Source organism: Acanthochromis polyacanthus, chromosome 15 (genome assembly GCF_021347895.1).
Source record: "Acanthochromis polyacanthus isolate Apoly-LR-REF ecotype Palm Island chromosome 15, KAUST_Apoly_ChrSc, whole genome shotgun sequence".
NCBI classification, from domain to species: Eukaryota; Metazoa; Chordata; class Actinopteri; family Pomacentridae; genus Acanthochromis; species Acanthochromis polyacanthus.
In genome coordinates this window covers 20,024,268-20,043,831 of record NC_067127.1, presented here as the reverse complement: position 1 = coordinate 20,043,831, position 19,564 = coordinate 20,024,268, and the positions used below count along the sequence as shown (strand labels likewise).

General features: G+C 38.9%; 1 protein-coding gene across 6 annotated transcripts in view; it reads left to right on the top strand.

Moving 5' to 3' along the window:
- The window catches only part of vps8 (VPS8 subunit of CORVET complex), a 53,320-nt gene extending 35,265 nt beyond the window's left edge, over nucleotides 1-18,055 (top strand). For 3 of the 6 annotated variants that reach the window (XM_051959972.1, XM_051959971.1, XM_051959969.1), the window contains 25 exons: nucleotides 353-575; nucleotides 811-900; nucleotides 1,956-2,007; nucleotides 2,112-2,154; nucleotides 2,598-2,670; nucleotides 2,912-3,031; nucleotides 3,519-3,590; nucleotides 3,973-4,092; nucleotides 4,923-4,979; nucleotides 5,421-5,503; nucleotides 6,241-6,325; nucleotides 6,468-6,566; nucleotides 7,217-7,306; nucleotides 7,491-7,537; nucleotides 7,660-7,804; nucleotides 8,551-8,640; nucleotides 8,948-9,133; nucleotides 9,915-9,996; nucleotides 10,304-10,386; nucleotides 11,343-11,423; nucleotides 11,827-11,996; nucleotides 12,369-12,537; nucleotides 13,604-13,657; nucleotides 15,797-15,877; nucleotides 17,129-18,055. In XM_051959972.1, coding sequence (XP_051815932.1) covers nucleotides 353-575; nucleotides 811-900; nucleotides 1,956-2,007; nucleotides 2,112-2,154; nucleotides 2,598-2,670; nucleotides 2,912-3,031; nucleotides 3,519-3,590; nucleotides 3,973-4,092; nucleotides 4,923-4,979; nucleotides 5,421-5,503; nucleotides 6,241-6,325; nucleotides 6,468-6,566; nucleotides 7,217-7,306; nucleotides 7,491-7,537; nucleotides 7,660-7,804; nucleotides 8,551-8,640; nucleotides 8,948-9,133; nucleotides 9,915-9,996; nucleotides 10,304-10,386; nucleotides 11,343-11,423; nucleotides 11,827-11,996; nucleotides 12,369-12,537; nucleotides 13,604-13,657; nucleotides 15,797-15,877; nucleotides 17,129-17,185 — 2,452 coding nt within the window. In that variant the 3' untranslated portion in view covers nucleotides 17,186-18,055. Of the gene's footprint in view, nucleotides 1-352; nucleotides 576-810; nucleotides 901-1,955; nucleotides 2,008-2,111; nucleotides 2,155-2,597; nucleotides 2,671-2,911; nucleotides 3,032-3,518; nucleotides 3,591-3,972; nucleotides 4,093-4,922; nucleotides 4,986-5,420; nucleotides 5,504-6,240; nucleotides 6,326-6,467; nucleotides 6,567-7,216; nucleotides 7,307-7,490; nucleotides 7,538-7,659; nucleotides 7,805-8,550; nucleotides 8,641-8,947; nucleotides 9,134-9,914; nucleotides 9,997-10,303; nucleotides 10,387-11,342; nucleotides 11,424-11,826; nucleotides 11,997-12,368; nucleotides 12,538-13,603; nucleotides 13,658-15,796; nucleotides 15,878-17,128 lie in introns of all 6 variants that reach the window. The other 3 variants (XM_051959970.1, XM_051959968.1, XM_051959973.1) reach the window with 1 other exon arrangement.
- Nucleotides 18,056-19,564: the final 1,509 nt, after the last annotated feature.

The window sequence follows — 19,564 nt, the reverse complement described above, 5'->3', positions numbered from 1 at the left end:
TAAGCAACATTTTAGCTGGTCTGTCACATGACGTTCTGTCCAGCTGTTTCCAACGTCAAAGTCTGAAGGGTTAGGGGATAAATCAAAGGAGTCGTAAAATGATTAATGGAGTAAATGACTAAAAAAAATGTAAATTTGTAATTTTGGGTCCTTTAAAAGTTATTTAACTGAAACTTTATGGGATGTTTGGTGTTAAACATGTCTCTCAAGTAGAACTGTGACAAAGAGCCCTAACTAGACAGTCACTACCACTAATTTCATTTTTACACTGTAATTTATTGACTTTTGCTGCGTTTTAATGCAAACATCATTGCAAAGTAACTAATAATTACTGCTCTGTGCGTGCACACAGTGACTTACTGTTCAACCAGTTGTATGCTCAGCTGGTGGAGAACACGGTTGCTAAAGGCGTCTTCCTGGAGTCTCTGGAGTCGTACATTGTTGCTGACCGCCTTGGCCACCTCACCCCACCCATTATGAGGGACCTCCTGGCCCATTACCATGACAATGGCATGATGGACAGCCTGGAGAGGTGCATTGTGCATCTAGATGTCACCAGCCTGGACATACAACAGGTGTGTGTATATATTAAGAAGTCTGTAAAGCAAAAACTGTGTAAATGTTATTTCCCTTTGATTTTACAAATGTAAATAATGTTTAGTGAAAAAAGTACATTTTTGTCTAAAGTTATGTTTCACATTTGTAAATTTCTGTGTTGAAATGCACAATCGAGCATAAAACAGTTTCAGTTCAAAAAACAATTTTTTGCATTTTTGTTCTTAATTTGTGTGTGTTCACGTATGTGTGAAGGTGGTTCGAGTGTGTTGGGAGAACCAGCTCTATGATGCAATGATCTACGTTTTCAACAGCGGTATGAACGACTACATTACTCCAATGGAGGTAAAGGTTGTTTCATCACCATCACTTTTGTCACATTTGAATTTATGTAGTTTGGAAAAAATCATATTTTTTAATAAATCAGTTTAGTTTCAGTTTGACATTATGGAAATACGTAAAGAAAGAATGCTGAGATGAGTGTCAAATTACACAATTCCCTCTAGAATCATTTCTGAAGCTAAGATCAAGGTATAAAAGACAAAGTATGATCAAAAACAACGTCACATGTAACTCTTCATTTAAACCACTGAGGTTTAACATTTTAAGGTATAAAATATGTCTGCATTTGAGAACGTTGGAGTAAAACGGGATCCACATTACCACTGTGGCATTAAAAATATGAATGCCACATAATGCCTAATGGAATATTGCTGTCCACCAAGTGTCTTCAAACAGCTAATTTAAAATCAACATGACCGATAGCACGTCTATGTTCTTAGATTTGGGATATGTTTTGCTTTATATTGTATGCCTCTTTTGGTTCACACAAGAAAGATAAACAACGGTTTGCTGCAATCATTTTGTGCATCTGCATGTACGAGTGTGCGCTGAAGATTCTTTGCTCTGGAAAAGAGAAAAGAGCAAGAAAATCCTTTTGTCAATGCCATCGGCAGATAAAACACTCTCAGGTGAACTGACATTGTTAAATACACAGAGAATGCAGATAACATTTGTTTAGATTCGCAGTCATCCAGCATATAATCATTCTTAGAGCTTCAGTAGAAGGCAACTGGATTCCTCTTTTAGGTCTTTGAAGATGTTTCACCTCTTGTCAGGAAGGCGTCTTCAGTACTTCAAAGTTCAGAGCTTGAGAGATGAAACATGTTCAAGAACCAAAAAGCGAAGTCTGGTTTCATTCTACTGAAGGGAAATGGTAAAATGTTTCTCTAACTTTTCTAGAGGAATTCTTGATTGCTGGACTAGACCTTTGCCCCGGAAACTCATCTGCCTCTGAATAAGTCAAGGTTAGGGAGAGTTGGTTGACACAGAGTAGCCTAAACCAAAGCCACATGGTGCTGATGAGGCCTTATGCTGTACACTTTGTGTTTATTTTTCAGAAACTCTTTGCAGTCATTGTCCCAACATTGAAGGAAGGGAGGAGCTTAACTGGTAAGCCCCCCCTTAAAGGACATTTTCCATATTTTACGTTTCTTGATACTGTAATGTTTTAAGAGCACATGTAAGTCTTATTCTGCAATTTTCTTCCTGGTCAGATGAAGATGTTGTGATGGGAAACAAACTGCTGGTGTACATAAGGTAAATCATACAGACTTATACAGATTTATTCCTAAGTCCGTTAGTCCTTGCAGCTGGTGTACATTATGGTCACAAGGTTGGTATCTGCTGTTAGATGCTTTTACATTTTCACTGTTGAAGTGCTGCATTTAATGTGATGCGTGACATATTTGTGATGAATATCTCACTGAACAGGAGCATCTTGCGTGCTGCTGCAGCACTGCTACTGCCACGCTTGTCTTCTTTTGACATTGAGTTGCCTTTGATAATAATAGTAACAAGAAAAACACTCATGATTCCTACCAATAATGTCACTATTCAGAGGTCTGTAGAAGGGTTGGTGTATATTGTACTGTCTATAGTATCTTAAACGCTGTTTATACAACTGTAAGTGTTGGGTTGGTGTGTGTCAGTGTGCTCCTGTGTGTGTATTAATACGTGTGTGTGTGTGTGTGTGTGTGTAGCTGCTGTCTTGCAGGAAGGGCATATCCAATAGGAGACATCCCTGAAGACCTTGTGGTTCAAGTCAAGAACCAGGTGTGTAGATACTGTTTATGTCACAAGTACCAAGTGAAGGAAGATGCGTCATCACTTATATTCTTGCAGTACCTTCTAGAAAAGTTCTCCAAAGTGACTTTGTTTTACGTGCTATATGTATATACATATATGTGATCAGTGGTAACACCATTCTTTTAGCATCTCAAAAAACTAAGTTGCAGTATTGTAAGTAAGCTTTTCGTTATATTACTACTCTAATGTGTGTGTTATTGTGTGTTAGGTGTTTGAATTCCTGATCCGTCTCCATTCAACTGACTCCTCAGAGGAGGAGGAAGTTTTTCCATTTATTCATACACTCCTCCACTTTGATACCCGGGAATTTCTCAATGTCCTTGCCATGGTAAGATTTCTTTGCATGATTTTACTCCTGGAATACGTAGTGTTTTCTGAATATCTTGAATCAGGTCAATTTTAAAACAACCCTGATCACCAGTAGAGAGGTCAGCTTACTTGTCCTTGACTTTATTTGTCCTATAAAACCACTGCTGTGTGCATTGGCTTCCATATTCACTATTATATACTTACCTTTGTACTATTTATTTTACTCACTGATTTCCTGCATTAGCCATGCACAGTAGGCTGCCATGAGTCATCCACATTAAAGTCAAATGTGGGATCCAGAGTATCTCCATCTTCCAGATTCAGCCTCTCAGTCAAGCAGTGGGAGTTGCAAGGCAGTACCAGTGGTTGTAGTATTAGTCTTGGTTAGATTTGACCTGACCACTTTCCAATTATGTTTAATTTTCCTTTCTTAAGAATTGAAATGCCTCCTGCCACCTCTGTTGTTTTCTTCTGTCATATAAAATGTGGTTCTTGCTTTATTGTAGACATTTGAAGACTTTAAGAATGACAAGCAGGCCCTTGAGTACCAGCAGAGGATAGTGGACATCTTACTGAAGGTAAGTTTGTTTTACATTTTGGTTTATTAATGTTTACCATATTGTTCTGTTATGCTTGTTATTTTGGAGCTGGAGCTACACATTTATAATCTGCCGTTTCTGCCCTCTATGGAGGTTTTTTTTAGTTTCTTCCCACTGTCGCCGACTACTTGCTCATAGGATGCCTTTGGATTTCTGGGTTTTCTGTTCTTTGTTTAAAATTTGCAAGGTCTTCACCTTACTATGTGAAGTGCTGTGGGATGACATATGTTGTGATTTGGTGCTAACATACGTTATTTATTGCAGAAATACGAAATGTTGTTAATAACTCCTTGCTCATTGTTGAAACAGCACAGAGAATGATGGAACGCCCCGAAATGTTGTTGTTTTTCTTTCTACCCAGGTTATGGTGGACAACCCAGACTTTACTCCTTCCCAGGTCGGTGGACTCTTCACCTTTCTGGCTCGACAATTGGCCAAACCAGACAACACACTTTTTGTCAACAGGAAGCTCTTTGATCAGGTAACCAGTACTCATTAAAGATCATGTTAACTTGGCACAGCACAGATAGAATGGGCACACAAGGGCAAGTCATCAAATATCAAGTCTTTAAACTCCTCGGGTACGTCAGCTTTTTCATGACACACTGGAAGCTTTGGTCCTTGTTTTAGTGACTGCCTTTAGTGTAGCATCTTAGCTTAGACTCCACTTTATGGTAAATGGTCTGTATTTATGTATATAGCACTTTACTGTACCTGAAAGATACCCAAAGCGCTTTACATTATACGTCACATTCACACACACACACATTCACACACTGATAGCAGAAGCTGCCATGCAAGGCGCTAACCACGACCCTTGCTCAGAGACACCTCGACACCTCCGGGCCAAGGATCGAACTGGCAACCCTCTGGTTGCAAGACGGCCACTCTACCCACTGAGCCATGCCACCCCACACTGTGAAAGCCTCTGTGTCTTTTATGGCAGTGACGGAGAGAAGGTGTTTGTGTCTCGTGTCAGTCCTTCTCAGATACTTCAAATGAGAGGTGTTCTTCTTCAATACTGGCCCTGATGACCTGGTATCAAAGATTGAGTCCAGATGTTAGGATTTAAAACAGTTTACTTTGTTGTTCTTTATAAGTTCTGTGTTTTTGGAAGAGAGGAAGGTCAGGAGGTCATAGTGAAGAATCCAGTCTACTCTTCTCTAGAGGTGTGGTTATCCTCAGAATTGATCATCTCTGACCATTATCAGTTCATTTGGAGGGTAGGAGACATCCTGTTGTCTCCAAGAGGGCCTTAAATGGTCACTTCGATGTAAATTCTATGACTGATTTTTTTTACTGTCTTCTCAGGTTCTGGAGTTCCTGTGTTGCCCAGATGATGACTCCCGGCACACTGAGAGGCAACAGGTTGAAGTACAGATATTTCTTTCTCTCTCTCTTGGCCGATCTCTTGCTCCTTCTCTTTCTTTAAATATATATATATACATCACCAGTTAGAAAGCCAGAAGTCTGGACACACCTACTCATTCAAAGGGTTTTCCTCTTTTTTGGCCATTTTCTAAATTTTAGAAAGATGCTGAAGACATCAGATGATTATTAATTAATTTTATCATTATTAACACATACCTATTAGATGTTTTCTTCAAGACTGATTTTCATCTTTCACAGTCGGATTTCAACTAAAAGACTGAGTAAGATGCATGCATCATGATGTAGCTTGCAAAGTTGAAACTTGATCATTTAATAGAGTATCCATTCCTTCATTTTAAATCAAGCACACATCCTGGGAAACCAGAATTGTGTAACTGCCCAAACATCATTATGTCATGTCACTGGTCTGGTTTCTAGGTTCTGCTGGAGCTGTTGCAGGTCGGAGGTGTGGTCCAGTTTAATGAAGAAAGGCTGCTCACTTTGGCAGAGAAGGCCAAGTTGTACGTATATTGACCAAAGGCTCTAATAACTGTATTTAGTCACCTTTTTTAAATGTCAGTATTTTAGAGCTTTTTATGATTATGAGCTCACAGCATTGGACTTTTCATAAAGTAATGTTCCCTGGATGGTGTTTCACAGAAGTTGTAGGAGCCATTTAGGAGAGATTAGTTGTCTGTATGTTAGTGTGGTTCGTCTACACAGGGTGTCGTCTTTGTTCTGTGGTCGGTGGCTTCAGCCAATGCAAAAGTGCCTCCAGAAACTTTTTCATTGATATACAGCATGAATTTGTTGGCAAGTTCAACAATGACCTTTTTAATTCTCATTTTGGCCTTCACTTGACTTCACACCACTTTATTGCTGAGCTAGTCTTTAAATGTGTTCACTCATTGCTGCAGGACAGCTTTAACCCATTTCTTGTTCCTTGAAAAAGGCCTTTTTGTATAATTCTGAGATGTACATTGTTTTTTTTAGTTTTGGGGAACCTTCCCCTTTTTTTTTTAACCTCTGGCAGTTCACCACTTACCTTTGTACCATTTCAAGCTACTGATTGGGCTTCAACTACTTGAATTTCAATTTAAAAAAACTGGAAAAATTGGGGCATTGTAAAACATTTGACCGGTGGTGTATGCTACAATAGTAAATTGGATAAATTTAAAGTTATTATTATGATATTATTATTTCTGTTACATTATGTGGCCTTAGTTACATGTCATTGTCTTCTCACCTTGCCCTCCAGCTACCAAATCTGTGAATTTCTTTATGAGAAGAAGCATCTGTATGACAAGATAATTGATTGCTACCTGCAAGACCCCCTCAGAAAGGTATATTAGATTTATAATTCATTAAGCTTTTTGCTTGATATATGTTAATATGAATGTGTGTACTCTGGTTATTTGAATAATGTATTTGGTAGATTCAGATGAAACACTTAAGTGTGTGTGCATGTGTGTGTGCGTGTGTCAGTGGGAGATCTTTAGCTACATCCACAATCTGCTGTCCATGCCCGGCTACAGCCCTGAGGAGAAACAAACAGTCAAGAACAAAGCACGGCAACATATGCAGGTCAGTACATGTGCACATAGGAATACACACACAGTTATCCATTAATTGCTGTGACTTATCCTGGCTTGCTCGTCGATGTGGTAGGTGGCTAAGCAAGGCTGGAAGGAGCTCCTCCCGGGTGATATACTAACAGGCTAGATGGGATGTGTAGTTCATGTTACCATGAAAACAAATATCCAGAAGCTGTTTAGTATCCACCAAACATAGTGTCTAGTCCGTTGGCCAAAAAGTCCAACTTGGGTCTTGTCAGACCAAAGAATCTCCAGTAGACTTTAGACTGCCTTCTGGCTAACTCCACCCAAGATTTAATATGATTTTTTTTCAACTATGGCTTTCTCTTTGCCATGTGCCTATAAAGCTTTGACTGGTGAAGAACAGACAACAGTCGTTCGATTCACAGCCTCTCCGATCTCAGCTGCTGAAGCTTGTAACTCCTTCAGAGGAGTCATAGGTGTCTTCGTGGCCCCGATCACTAGTCTCTTTCTTGCACATTCACTCACTGGGGGCAGATTTATGCATGTGCCATATTCCTTCAGTTTTTTTTAATTGATGGATATAACTGTACTCTAAATTACATTTAGTAACAGACATTTTTGGATGATGAAGTGATTTTTTATGCATTTGATTAACCGTCTATCGTATGTTTACAGGAGCTGATAACCCTCGACCCCAGCAAATCAGCTGACCTTGTGCTGTTTCATTTTGTGGATGAGGTGCAGCAAATCATCTCTGAGCTGCAGGTAAGGTCAACCTAAATAGTAACGTCTTCATGTATCTTCTTTTACTGGTAACAGCAGTACTGACTGTCGAGCTTTCAGCTATTACAGTAAAAACTTTCTGCACTTCAGCTGCTGAATACCATTTTCACGTCAGTGTAAGGATTGGAAGTGTTTTTACAGCGATGGCTTGTCTTTTTGCTTTTAGGATGACCAGATACTTTTCAAATTCCTCAGCTGCCTCTTGGAACCAAGGTATTGTGTGCATTTTGCATTTTCGTCTTTCACTGCTTCATTTCTTTTGAATTTCCCTTCTGCCTCACCTGTCTATCTCCCACTTTTCTTCCTTCTCATCTCCCATCTGCTCTGTTATTCAGGGAAGGCCCTCATTCAGAGTCCCTCCTCCCTGTGGAACGTGACCTCAATGAGCTTCTGCTGGACTTACTGTGTCGTTTTGCACCCCACCAGCTTCTGAGCTTCCTCCACACCTCCCAGCACTACAGGCTGGAAGAAGCCATACAAGTACTTATTCTATTTTATCTGTTCTACCTGTTCAAGGGTGTAGTACACAGCCTTTGGTCAAATACACACATCTTCTCTTTAAACCCCCTTTCTCTTTTGATCCGTGTCTCTCGTGCATCTTTCAACATTTTTTTGTCTAAATATTTGAGCCAATAATTGTACATGTGAATCTGTAGTGGTCGTTAGGGCGGTCGCTATTGAGCTGATCATACCATGCTATATTTAAAGTAATAAGACTTTCTGATATGTGCTTAAGGTCTGTCCATGCGTAAGAGAACATTATTTCTCATTATTTCCTGTTTAGTGAGGTACTATTATTACTATTTATCAATCCCAAGGTATAAGACAAAACTATAAAGTACACCACCATTGGTTAATGCTTATTATGGCAGAACAAAATACATCTATGCTACAGAAACAAGGAAAGTTGATGTCTTTGAAATGGAATTGCCTTGTTTGAACAGGGCAAAATTACAGTCATTAATCACTGTGATTTTAAAATTGAATTGCTTCTTCTTCTCACTTTACTGAGTCTACTTCAAACACTGTGAAAATGAGTCTGACTTATCTGGCATTAACATTACTGTCTTTTGAAGGGCATTATAGGCTCAGATTTTCAGCAAATAAAGCAAGTGATATAATGAGAATCTAGTGATTGCAATGATTCTGTTAATACTAAACCATAGACTGTATATTAATCCAGTTTATTAGAGAGCCTTTTTAACATTTCCTGTTTTTCTCTTTAGATAACAGAGAAATACCACTGCAATGAAGCTAGAGCCTATCTACTGCAGAAGAAAGGAGATGTTCAAGGAGCCTTTGCTGTCTTGTTAGAGGTGACTACAAAACACCCACTCATAATTAGTTTATTGATTAGATTGATTTTAAAACATAAATACCATAACTCTAAGTTGTTGTGAGTGACATACCTGCCATCAATATACAAGCATGTCAGTATGGATATGAGTGTTATTTGAAGTTGTTAAGTAGAAATAGAAGTTTAAATTTGGCTGTGAAGAAGAAATGTGAATTTATATAAAACAATAATTGCTTTAGATATTTAAACACATGAAGTAAATGTTTATGTGGCTGCAATTTCATGTAGTTTTATTGTCACTACATTCTTTTACACTCCCTCTGAAGACACTGAACCAAAAACTATGTCTCCTCACTGCTGAGACTGACGGAGGAGTTGAAGGAGAAAACAGAGGTCAGAATAAGGACGAGGAAGACAGTGAATCAACGCTAACAAGAGTAAAGGATTCACTGAACGACATCATCGTCTTCTGTCATCAAAGTTGCCAGAACCTTGACCAGCCACAAAGAGAGGTATATTGAATTTACACCGATTAGGCATAACATTATGACCACCTGCCTAATATTGTGTTGGTCCCCCTTTTGCTGCCAAAACAGTCCTGACCTGTTGAGACATGGACTCCACGAGACCACTGAAGGTCTGCTGTGGTATCTGGCACCACAATTCTGATGCTGACGTGTCCATTGTTGGTAGTTTTGGTGGTGCATAGAGGTCAGCATGGACACCCTGACTGGTCTGTGGTTATGCAGCCCCACACACTGTGATGCATTGTGTATTCTGATACCTTTCTATCAAAACCACTTCAGAGCAACAGTAGCTGCTTTGGACCACTCGGGCCAGACTTTCCTCCCCACATGCTTCAGTAAGCCGTGGCCGCCCATAACCCTGTCACCGGTTCGCCACTTTTCCATCCTTGGATCTCTTTTAATAGATACTGACCACTGCAGACCAGGAACACTCCACAAGAGCTGCAGTTTGGAGATGCTCTGACCAATTGTCTAGCTTTCATAGTCTGGTCCTGGTCAAACTGGCTCAAATTCTTACACTTGCTCATTTTTCCTGCTTCTAACACATCAACTTTGAGGACACAATGCTCACTTGCTGCCTAATATATCCAACCCACTAACAGGTGCCCTGATGAAGACATAATCAGTGTTCTTCACTTCACCTGTCAGTGGTCATCATGTTATGCCTAATTGATGTATAATACTATATATAAAAATAATACTGACTATGTTTGTTTGGTAATGAGGGACTCTAATCACAACCTAATCATTGCTTTATGTTTTACAGTCTCTCTGGTTTCCACTTCTGGACTCCATGATGGCTTCTCAGAAACAAGTGAAAGGCCACAATGCCAAACACATCTCTGACGGTAAACATAAACATGTAGAATTCCTTGTATTAATACACATGTGACCAAAGGTGATGTAAGGTTTTTGGCTCGAGTCTGTCATGTAAGCTAAAGGCACTAGTTTGTATCAGCAGATCTACACTACCCAGCGGTAGAAAACTCTGATATGACATATATCTTTTATTTAGGTCATGATCAAAGGCATCTCTGCAAACATATTGGTGATGTCATGACAATTTTTGTTCTGTTGAAAGTCTAATCTTGGCAATGGTAGTAACACTGATAATGCTGTTAAGATGCTATTAATCGTGTATTTTTATTTTCTTAGTGCTAAAGGAGCTGACGATGGAGGTTCTCAACTGTATGAGCAGCTTTATTTCTTTGCCTGCCATAATTCAGCAAATATTGCAGGTGTGTATGCTTCACTTTGTACATCCTTTTGTCATCTACTTTAAAGGGATTCTTTAATTATTGGTAACACATAGTTCCTGTTGCTTAGATTTAAAACATATAAAGAAGTCTTCCTCTGAGGTACAGACAAGCAAATGATTCAGAGTTATCAATGGAAATCTGAGGTTCTTTCACAGTTTCGAAAATACAAAGGAGATTCCAGGCATCAACCTTTATTGATAGCTCTAAAAAAGAATAAAGTGCTTGGTGTTTACCACAAAACTACAAGATTACACTTTGCTAAAGAACATGAAAAGAAGCCTGCATTTCCCATATTTTGATATCATGCCTATAATCTAGCCTTGGCTGCCTCTTGTACTAATGAAGGCATGCAGGCCTCAAAAATGCTGAAGAAAGTAACATGAATTAAAAAGTGTGAAATGTGGATCTACCTTTAATAAATATGCTAACATTTCTGTCCATACAAACCCAGAGAACTAGTTCTAAAGAACTACTCTCCAAAGATGGTCTAAGTGAAGGAGCTTGCTATTCTGTGTTTAAACATGGAGCCCAGTTCACTGATATGAAAACTGATACACAGATAGTGCTTGTTGTTGGAGTACATTCATTTTGTTTTATTTTTTTAATGGGATTTGTTGCCTTGAATCAAGATCTAAAATATCCCCTGCCATTTCCTTTAAAGCCTAGGGACAAAAAATGACACCGTGGCAGACAGCCGTGCACATTTCTATACCGTACACAGAGCATACTAAATAAATAACAATAGAGAAGACCATCATACATCAAATGAAAAACATGTTGGTAATGCATGTGAGATACTGTACATAACTTTCAAGTGAAGCCTGTCTTGTTAGAATATATAATGAATATCTTTCATAAATGTGCAGTGTTTAAATCTTTGCTGTCAGTGATGCAGTCATCACACGTGATCATATCTGCTGGCTTGTGTCTACCAGGACCCCGTCTATGGCAGAGGGAAGTTAGCAGAGATTCAAGGCCTCATTCTGGGGATGCTGGACACTTTTAACTATGAGCAGGTAAAGCTGTGCGTGTGTTCTATCATAATAATGGCTGAAACCTTCCTTCCTCACTGACAGACGTGTTTAGTTTACAACCAAATCCTAACTTTTTTTACTGAATGACTTACTGCACTGCATCCTGTCATATCTGTGTATGTGTGGGTTGTCATGTTCATTATTGCTCTTTGTGCCTTTTTAATTGCCCCTAGGCGATGAAAAAATGCGTGTTGAATTGAAGTTAATTTAACTGAACCCTAACTAACGACTCCATCGTCAAGCTTCTAATGTTTTTCCATGTTTTTCTTGGTTTATGTGGCACAGCAGGAGAACCGATCTGCATGTTTACTTCTGATCAGTGAATACAACACTGGTCATCTGTACAAATCTAACTATTTCAACTATTTTAACAATTCTCTTTTAGACATTACTCGAAACAACCACCAGTCTGTTGAACCACGACCTCCACTGGTCCCTGGCTCACCTACGTGCTGCCGTCACACGAGGACTCCACCCACGTCAAGACTACTGTAACATCTGCCTCCAGCACTACAAGAGGAGGCAAGATTCAGCAGAGGAGATCATTGTGTTCAGGTAAGATGACACTGGAGATGCTGATTGGCAACATTAGATCCCAAATAGCTTGTTTGTGTTTTTTCTAACTATATATTTTTTTAACTGTATGAGACTATGGCAGAACTATAAGGAGGAGGAATGAAGTCTAAAGCAATATCCCACTCTTGTCTAATGATGATGGTGGATGAGAAAGAAAATCTTCAAATGCAATCATCAAGTTTAGATTGGCTCCCCCATTATTAGTACTAATTTCTAGGACAGTGTCAAAAATCTAAAGATATGGGTCACAGGGTTACTACTGCCTAGTAGTAGTAACTAGGTAGTAACTAGGCTTAATATATATAAACAGTATAAACAGGTAATAATATGAGTTTGTTTGTGTCCTGTCAGCTGTGGCCACCTGTACCACTTTCAGTGCCTGCAGCAGAAGAACTGTGGGTGGGGATCTGCTGCAGAGGTCCAGCAGCGGTGGAGGTGCTACAAGTGTTCCTCCAGTCAGGGAGGAAGGAGTGGAATTTCCTCTGAACCAAAGAGAAGCCGCAGCACATCTCTTGCTCAGGTGTGTGTTTGCTCTTCCACTGTGGCACCACTAGTGGAGTGTGTTGCTGTTAAAAAGTTACAGAAGTTACAGGCTAGCTACAGTGTGCTTGCTAACTAGACGACTGCAGATCCCTGGAGTCTAAAGAAGATAAAAGTCACTGTTTGTCTCTGTTCACTGTGAAAACTTCTGTAGGCTGTTTACTCACTAGGCTGATTATAGTGCCCCCTATCATTTTTGGGTTGAAGACATATTTTCAGGTAATTCACATGTGACTAGAGTGTATGTGTTTGATTTTATTAAAGGGTATTTGTATATATTTAAGTTTGATGACAGAAAAATGACAGCACTGGAACAATGTATTTCAGATAATCTGAGGATCTTTTAAAATCCATTGCTAGACTCACAAGTACCTACAACTTCTTCCCCAAAGGCCTTAAAGTACTCTTTGCATTTGGCATGATGAAACTATGCACCTCTCCAGACCCTTGCTGTCAGAGATTAAATAGCACAGAGTCTACCTGTCACTCCTTAAGGTGCTTTGAATCATTGGCACCCAATCTGCGACCACTGATTTTAATTTTATAGATTTCATGGTGTGATAAATGTAAGTGTTTACTTATTATTTTTACAGGACTGACCAGTTTTTTTTTCTTTTTTTGTTTTTTATTTGGAAAAATCAACAAAAAATAACAACAAAATGGCAGTGGCCAGTATAAATATGCGCTGTTTCAACTATGATCAATCAAACTTTAATAATGAATTATTTTCAAATGTGCAGATTGTATCCATCAACACAGTCCAAACTGTGCGGCAAATGTTATGTACTCTGGGATTATTATTACTAAATGAAAAGATGAGCCTCTGACATTTGCATAATGGCATTATTGCACTTCCAATATCTGGGGTTATACCAAAGGATTTCAGGTCACAGCAGCTGTAGAAGCTCTGTTGTTACTTGCGTGGCGGCACCTTAAGTTCATGCTAAATGGATTTTGTTACAATCAGAATGCTACTTTCAATCTAAACTTTAAGAATGTCTTACATTATCCACCAATCCTGACACAACCTTTTCTCTGTGCCTCAGACTCATCTTACATCAGTGCATCATGACGGAGGAGCGGTGGCTCACAGGAAGAAGGTAAGGTTTTATCAGGTCCCAGGAGGCCATCAACAAATACACTGCTGTGAAAAAGTATCAGCCCCCCTACAGAAGTCTTCTATTTTTGCATATTTGTGACACATGAATGCTTCAGATCATCAAACTAATTTTAATGTAAGACAAAGATAACCCTATAAAACACAAAATGCAGTTTTTAGATGATGACTTAAATTGTTGAAGGAAAAATGTTGTTCAGCCACACCTTGCTCTATGTGAAAAAGTAATTGCCCCCTGAGCTACCAAATGACCAAATTCATTTGGCAACTGGGTTCAATTTTCCCAGCCACACCTACATATGATTCCTGCCAGGCTTACTTAAATAGAACCTGTCTGGTATTGGGAAGTAACTAAAGGGCCTCAAAAAGCAGCACATGATGCCACGTTCTAAAGAGATTCAGAAAGTGACGCCAAACAAAGTCACTGACATTTATCAGTCTGGAGAGTTACATAGCTATTGCTAAGGGCCATTGCTGGAACTCAAGAGAACCACAGTGAGAGACATTATCCACAAATGGAGAAACATGGAACAGTGGTGAATCTTCCCAGGAGTGGCCGGCTGTCCAACATTTCTCCAAGAGCACCTTGACATCGAATCCAGGAGGTCACAAAAGAACCCAGACGTGTATCAAAAGATCTGCAGACCTCACTGGCCTCAGTTAAGGTTCATCTACACGGTCCAACAATGAGGAAGACACTGGGAGAAAATGGATCCATGGGAGACCTGCAAGGATCAAACCACTACTGACCAAAAAGAACATAAAGGTTCATACCAACAGTGAACCATGGTAATGTGATGGTTTGGAACTGCTTTGTTTCCACAGGACCTGGATGACTTGTTATAACTGATGGACTGATGGTCACCTAAAGCACACAAGCAAGTCCACCTCTGAGTGGCTCAAAAAGAGCAAAGTGAAAGTTCTGGAGTGGCCAAGTCAAAGTCTGGACTTGAATCCAATTGAAATGCTGTGACAAGAGCTTAAAAGGACAGCTCATGCTCAAAAACCATCTAATGTGGCTGAATTTAAACTATTCTGCAGAGAAGAGTTTGCCAAAATCCCTCCATGACGATGTAAAAGACTGATCACAAGCTGTAACAAACATTTAACTGTGGTTGTCACTGTCAAGGCTGGAAAGCCGGTCATTAGGTTCAGGGGGAAATTACTTTTTCACAGGACTGATACAGGTTTTCAATAAATCTGCATTTTGTGTTTTGTGAGTTATCTCTGTCTAATATTCAATAACTATTAGTTTGATGATCTGAAACATTTAATTCTGGCAAATAGGCAAAAATAAAAGATTTCTGTTCAGGGGGCAAATACATTTTCATGGCACTGCAGCTTCACATTATTATATGATGTATCCATCACAGCACAGATGTATATTATATATACATCTTATTGTATATACATATATATATATATGTATTTTTTTCTGGAGGTTTTGGGGTTTTTTTTGTTTGTTTCTTTTCTTTTTTCATCTTTTTTTGAGAGGAGTAGGGGATGAGGAAAGAGTAAGAGAAGAAAAGGCGGGAAAGGAAAAAAAAATGTTTGCTGTAATTTTTGTAACCAAAAAATAAACCATTCATTCATTCATTCATTCATTCATTCATTCATTCACATTCAAGACAGCTGGTGGCCCACCTTCCTTGGCTCTGCAGGTGATTAATATGCTGCAGTATAGAACTTCTCTCCAGCAATTTCCCCTCAACATTTTTACATTACTTTTATAACTCCCAGTTTAACAAAACTTGGGACATAATCCTAGGAAGGAATCATTTTGAAATCAAGAGAAGTACTATAAAAATTTCCAATTCTATTATTTCTACCAGTCAAATTAAAAAAAAAACACATCTTATATGGTTTTTGTGAAAATAGGACACCGTTTTCTGAAAGATGAAGCTGCAGTCCAGAAACTTTGATACATTCTAATCTGGCTGTTGTAAATCCAGCATGAATCTAATCAACTAAATATGAGCATAATTAAACTAATATTCAACACAGTGCTGCTTTCTCTTCTACCTAATTAGATGCCCTTTTGCACTTTGTATGCAGTGTTACAAATGAAATCTTAATATTAATGCCTTGACTGCGTTGCTTGTGGTTGTTTGTTGTGGACCAGGTGTTTGTTGAGGCAACGTTGGACCTTCAGCAGGAGCAGTCCTGGGATCAGATACGTTCTTTATACCAAGGACCATCCAGGGTATTAATCTAAATATCTCACATTGTATCCTGAAAATGTTTGGCTTTGCATTGCTTGAACACTAACCACTGACAATGGAGGGCGCTGTTTTCTGCTGACTCATGTGATTGCTGAGGCACACAAAGCGACCCACCTGTGTTTTTGTGATCTTTAGGCGGTTTGGCATATAAGGGCTGAAACAAAGATGCATCAAGCAATACAGTGTACCTAGAGATAGCCCGCCGTTTCATTCCCAGTTGCTTACAGGAGCATACACAGAAGATTGCATGCTATTAGACGAGGATGCCCAGTTCTGCAGCCTTGTAGCCTGCTGAAAGGATCCTATAACCTTCTTTTTTTATTTACAACTTCCTACAATGTCTTGTGTCTGTCTGCTGGACTGATGAAGCTCTGAGGCTCAGATATGATGGAAAAGATCCATTAAAAAATGATACATCTGAACCAACTTCTATGTACTTCAAAGACCTGGAACTCTGGAAATATTCACAGTATGGAAGTAGAACTGTGATCATTAAATATTCTTAAATTGTGAATTTCAATCTTTTGATTTTGTGGTGACCAACATCTGTATCTGCCCAGAGAAACTTAACGTCTTTACTCCTTGTATATGTTCATAAAATCATTAGGATCTGATGGAAACTTTTCTGTGCCCTTCATGGCTGTTTTATTTCTGGAGGTATTGATCTCCTTCCATGTTAAGACATTTTCTGGGGATGAAATAGAAAAATTCTCAGGTTTGAAACATACAAAATTAGCAAAATTCAGTCAAAGTATTTAACAGAACTTAGTTGTTGGTCCCAAATAATGAACACGTAAACCTTAAACCAACTTGAAGGTTTTTTGCTTGACACATCCAGACTGTCTGGCTCAATCTGGAAACCATTTAACAGATTAAAGAGGAACAGGATGAACTCAGCACCAGTCTGAACTAGGAGGACCCAGAGCCTCCACAGATGACAGAGGAACAGGATGAACCCTGCACAGAGAGGCAGATTTTTATTTTATTATTTGAAAAGGTTGATGGAAACAAAATTTGGGGAAAAAAAGCTCCCCAATTTTGTAAAAAAAAAAAAAAAAAAAAAAAAAGTTACTACAGCATTAAGGTGTTTCTTGAAGGTTTTGAAAAAGAGGTAACGTGCATAATGGATGATGGAATCACCTTTTCCATTGACTGCGTTAAAATTGTGTGTCTTTGCGACTGAGTGAATTGAAAAATCAGTGTGTGACCGTTTTCATTTCTCTCTCTTCCAGTTGTCTATCCTTTCAGAGCTCTCCCACGGTCACAGCCATGGGAAACCGGCTTTCTAAACACAGCACTATCAGGAGCAGAGAGTTTCCAGCTAAAACTCTCTCCTCCCCCTCTTTTGAAGAATAGCACCATGACCCGTTGAGGGGGGAAAAAATCTATTTCATTTGTCCTGATGTCTTTGTATGATTGGTTAACGGCAGAATCTACTTGAGTGGAAATTGTAGTTGTCCACTGCTTTTTTTTATAGTGTATGATCTGATGTTGTATTACTTTCCAAATGTTTGTTTTAAAAAGCTGTTTAATATAGATAATATTGACTCTGATAATTCTAATCAGTGCACTTTTAATTTCATCAGTTGTTGATGTACTACAGCTCGCTGAACCTTTGTAACATAACCAAGAATCACCTAACAGAACTGCAAAGAATGTCAACGCCTTATTTTGCTTTAACATTCAGGATTGTTTATTTACCTGGAGGTACAAGATGCATCTCACACTACAGCCAGACTGGCTGTTGAGATTCTGAACTCAACAAATTCAATCATTTTAATAAGGAACACTCAGTGGAGGCCTGTTTTGCACTAAGAGGGAGTTTTGTTTTATTTTTAAAGAACAGGACAGGTAATTTACCTTGATGATGGTTAGTCTATATTATCTAGTTTTATGGGTTACTGGATTCTTAAAAGTAACCTGCTTTAAACTCTGAGTTTTGAGACTTTTCAGACAGAAAACTGGAAGAAATCAAAATCCAGTTTATTAGATGGTTATCACTGAACCCATTTTTTGTTGTTTAAATTTCACCTTTTCATGAAATCCAGATTTAGTGAGTTTACTGTTTGAACGAGCTACAAAGGAGGATTTTTGACGTTGTGCTCTAAATATTTGGTGACTCCGCTAAATAAATCAACAGACATGCTGTATTAACCTTACACATATGAGGTGTTTGTGTATGTTTATTTCTATGTATTCTGCCCGTCAGATTTTTTTGTCAATATAAGATAAGATCCAATTTATCAAAACATGCAAAACTTAAAGTGCATGTACCTCTGGAGGGTGAAGGACTGAAAGGACCGACCAATATTGCCATTCATTTTCAAATACAGGTATAAACTGTGAAGTGCCCACAGGGATAAACGTCTGAAACTCCACATCAGTCATCAGGGGAACTGAAGAGGCCTCTTCAGTGAAAGGTGAAGCATTTTTAAAACCAAAAAGAGAAGTCCATTTGCTCTGAACTGATACTCCCACAATTACCATGACCTGAATAACTGAGAATCTACACAGACATGAGTGCTACAACATTTCTTCAGTTCTGACTGCCTAGGTGTTTAAGGTCACTTCAAGCTCCCTGAACTGGAGGGATGAAGGAAGCCATCGATGTCAAACTGGAACAGCTATCGCTAAACAGAGGAGGGTGTGTCTGCATTAGCTGTGTGAGCTGGAGTGACTATGAACATGTGGGTCCGTGTATATTTTGGTAATTGGATTTTCCGTTCTAAAGCAGGTATTGAAAACAAAAAACGAGTGGTTATTTGATTTTAGTTTTAAAATATAAAAATAGAAATACAAGGCGTTTTTCCTTTTCATGATCAAAAGTGATATACGAAATTTTAAAAATGCTTTGATTTTCATTTTATATTACAATAACAAAAATAAAATCAGTAAGAGACTACACGGATTACCCTGCTGCTTGTTGGATTTCTTCAGACTCTGAGGGGCTACAAGACAAAGTTTCCCAGTTATGTGGCCTCGTATCATATTTTTATTTAAATGATATAATGTCATGAGATATTCCACAAGGCAACACAATTCACTGACTTCATAATTAACTTGAACGGTGGTTTGAAGACAAAGCTCAACATCTTGTACAGTTTCGTTGTCCTCATTTGTCGTTTCAAACCCCGAGCTCGTTTTAGTGAAAAAGTCTACAGTTTCAGCACATTTGGCTGCATGTGTTTCCAGAGCGTTCCACTTTTTAATTCTTGCTTTCTTCGCGCCACCCTTGCTCATTCTATTTTCCATCTTTCAAACACCTCAGACTGTGGAGAAGTTTTTTCCACTTAGATGCTGTTCTGACACAGAGCCAGCAGATGTCACTCTTCTGGCTGTCAAATACTTGGAAGCAGTGTGTCAAAGTGGTTCACTGCTTCATGAAGCTTCCATCTCACTTTCACTAAAGAAGTCACCATTGCCTAGACACGTGTGTAAATACACAGAGAGAACTGATGGTTTTTGCTGCTATGTGTGATGCTGCAGGTGTTTATTAAAGTCAGAGGAAATAATCTGATGACCAGCAGCTGTGGGCAGAAAAAACAGGACTGAAGGAGGTGTAAGAATGTTTTCTGCAAAATCCCAGAATTACATTCAGTGCAAACTGAGCATTATTGTTTCAGACATGAACCTGACACGTGTCAGATTTGAGGCACATTAGTATCTGG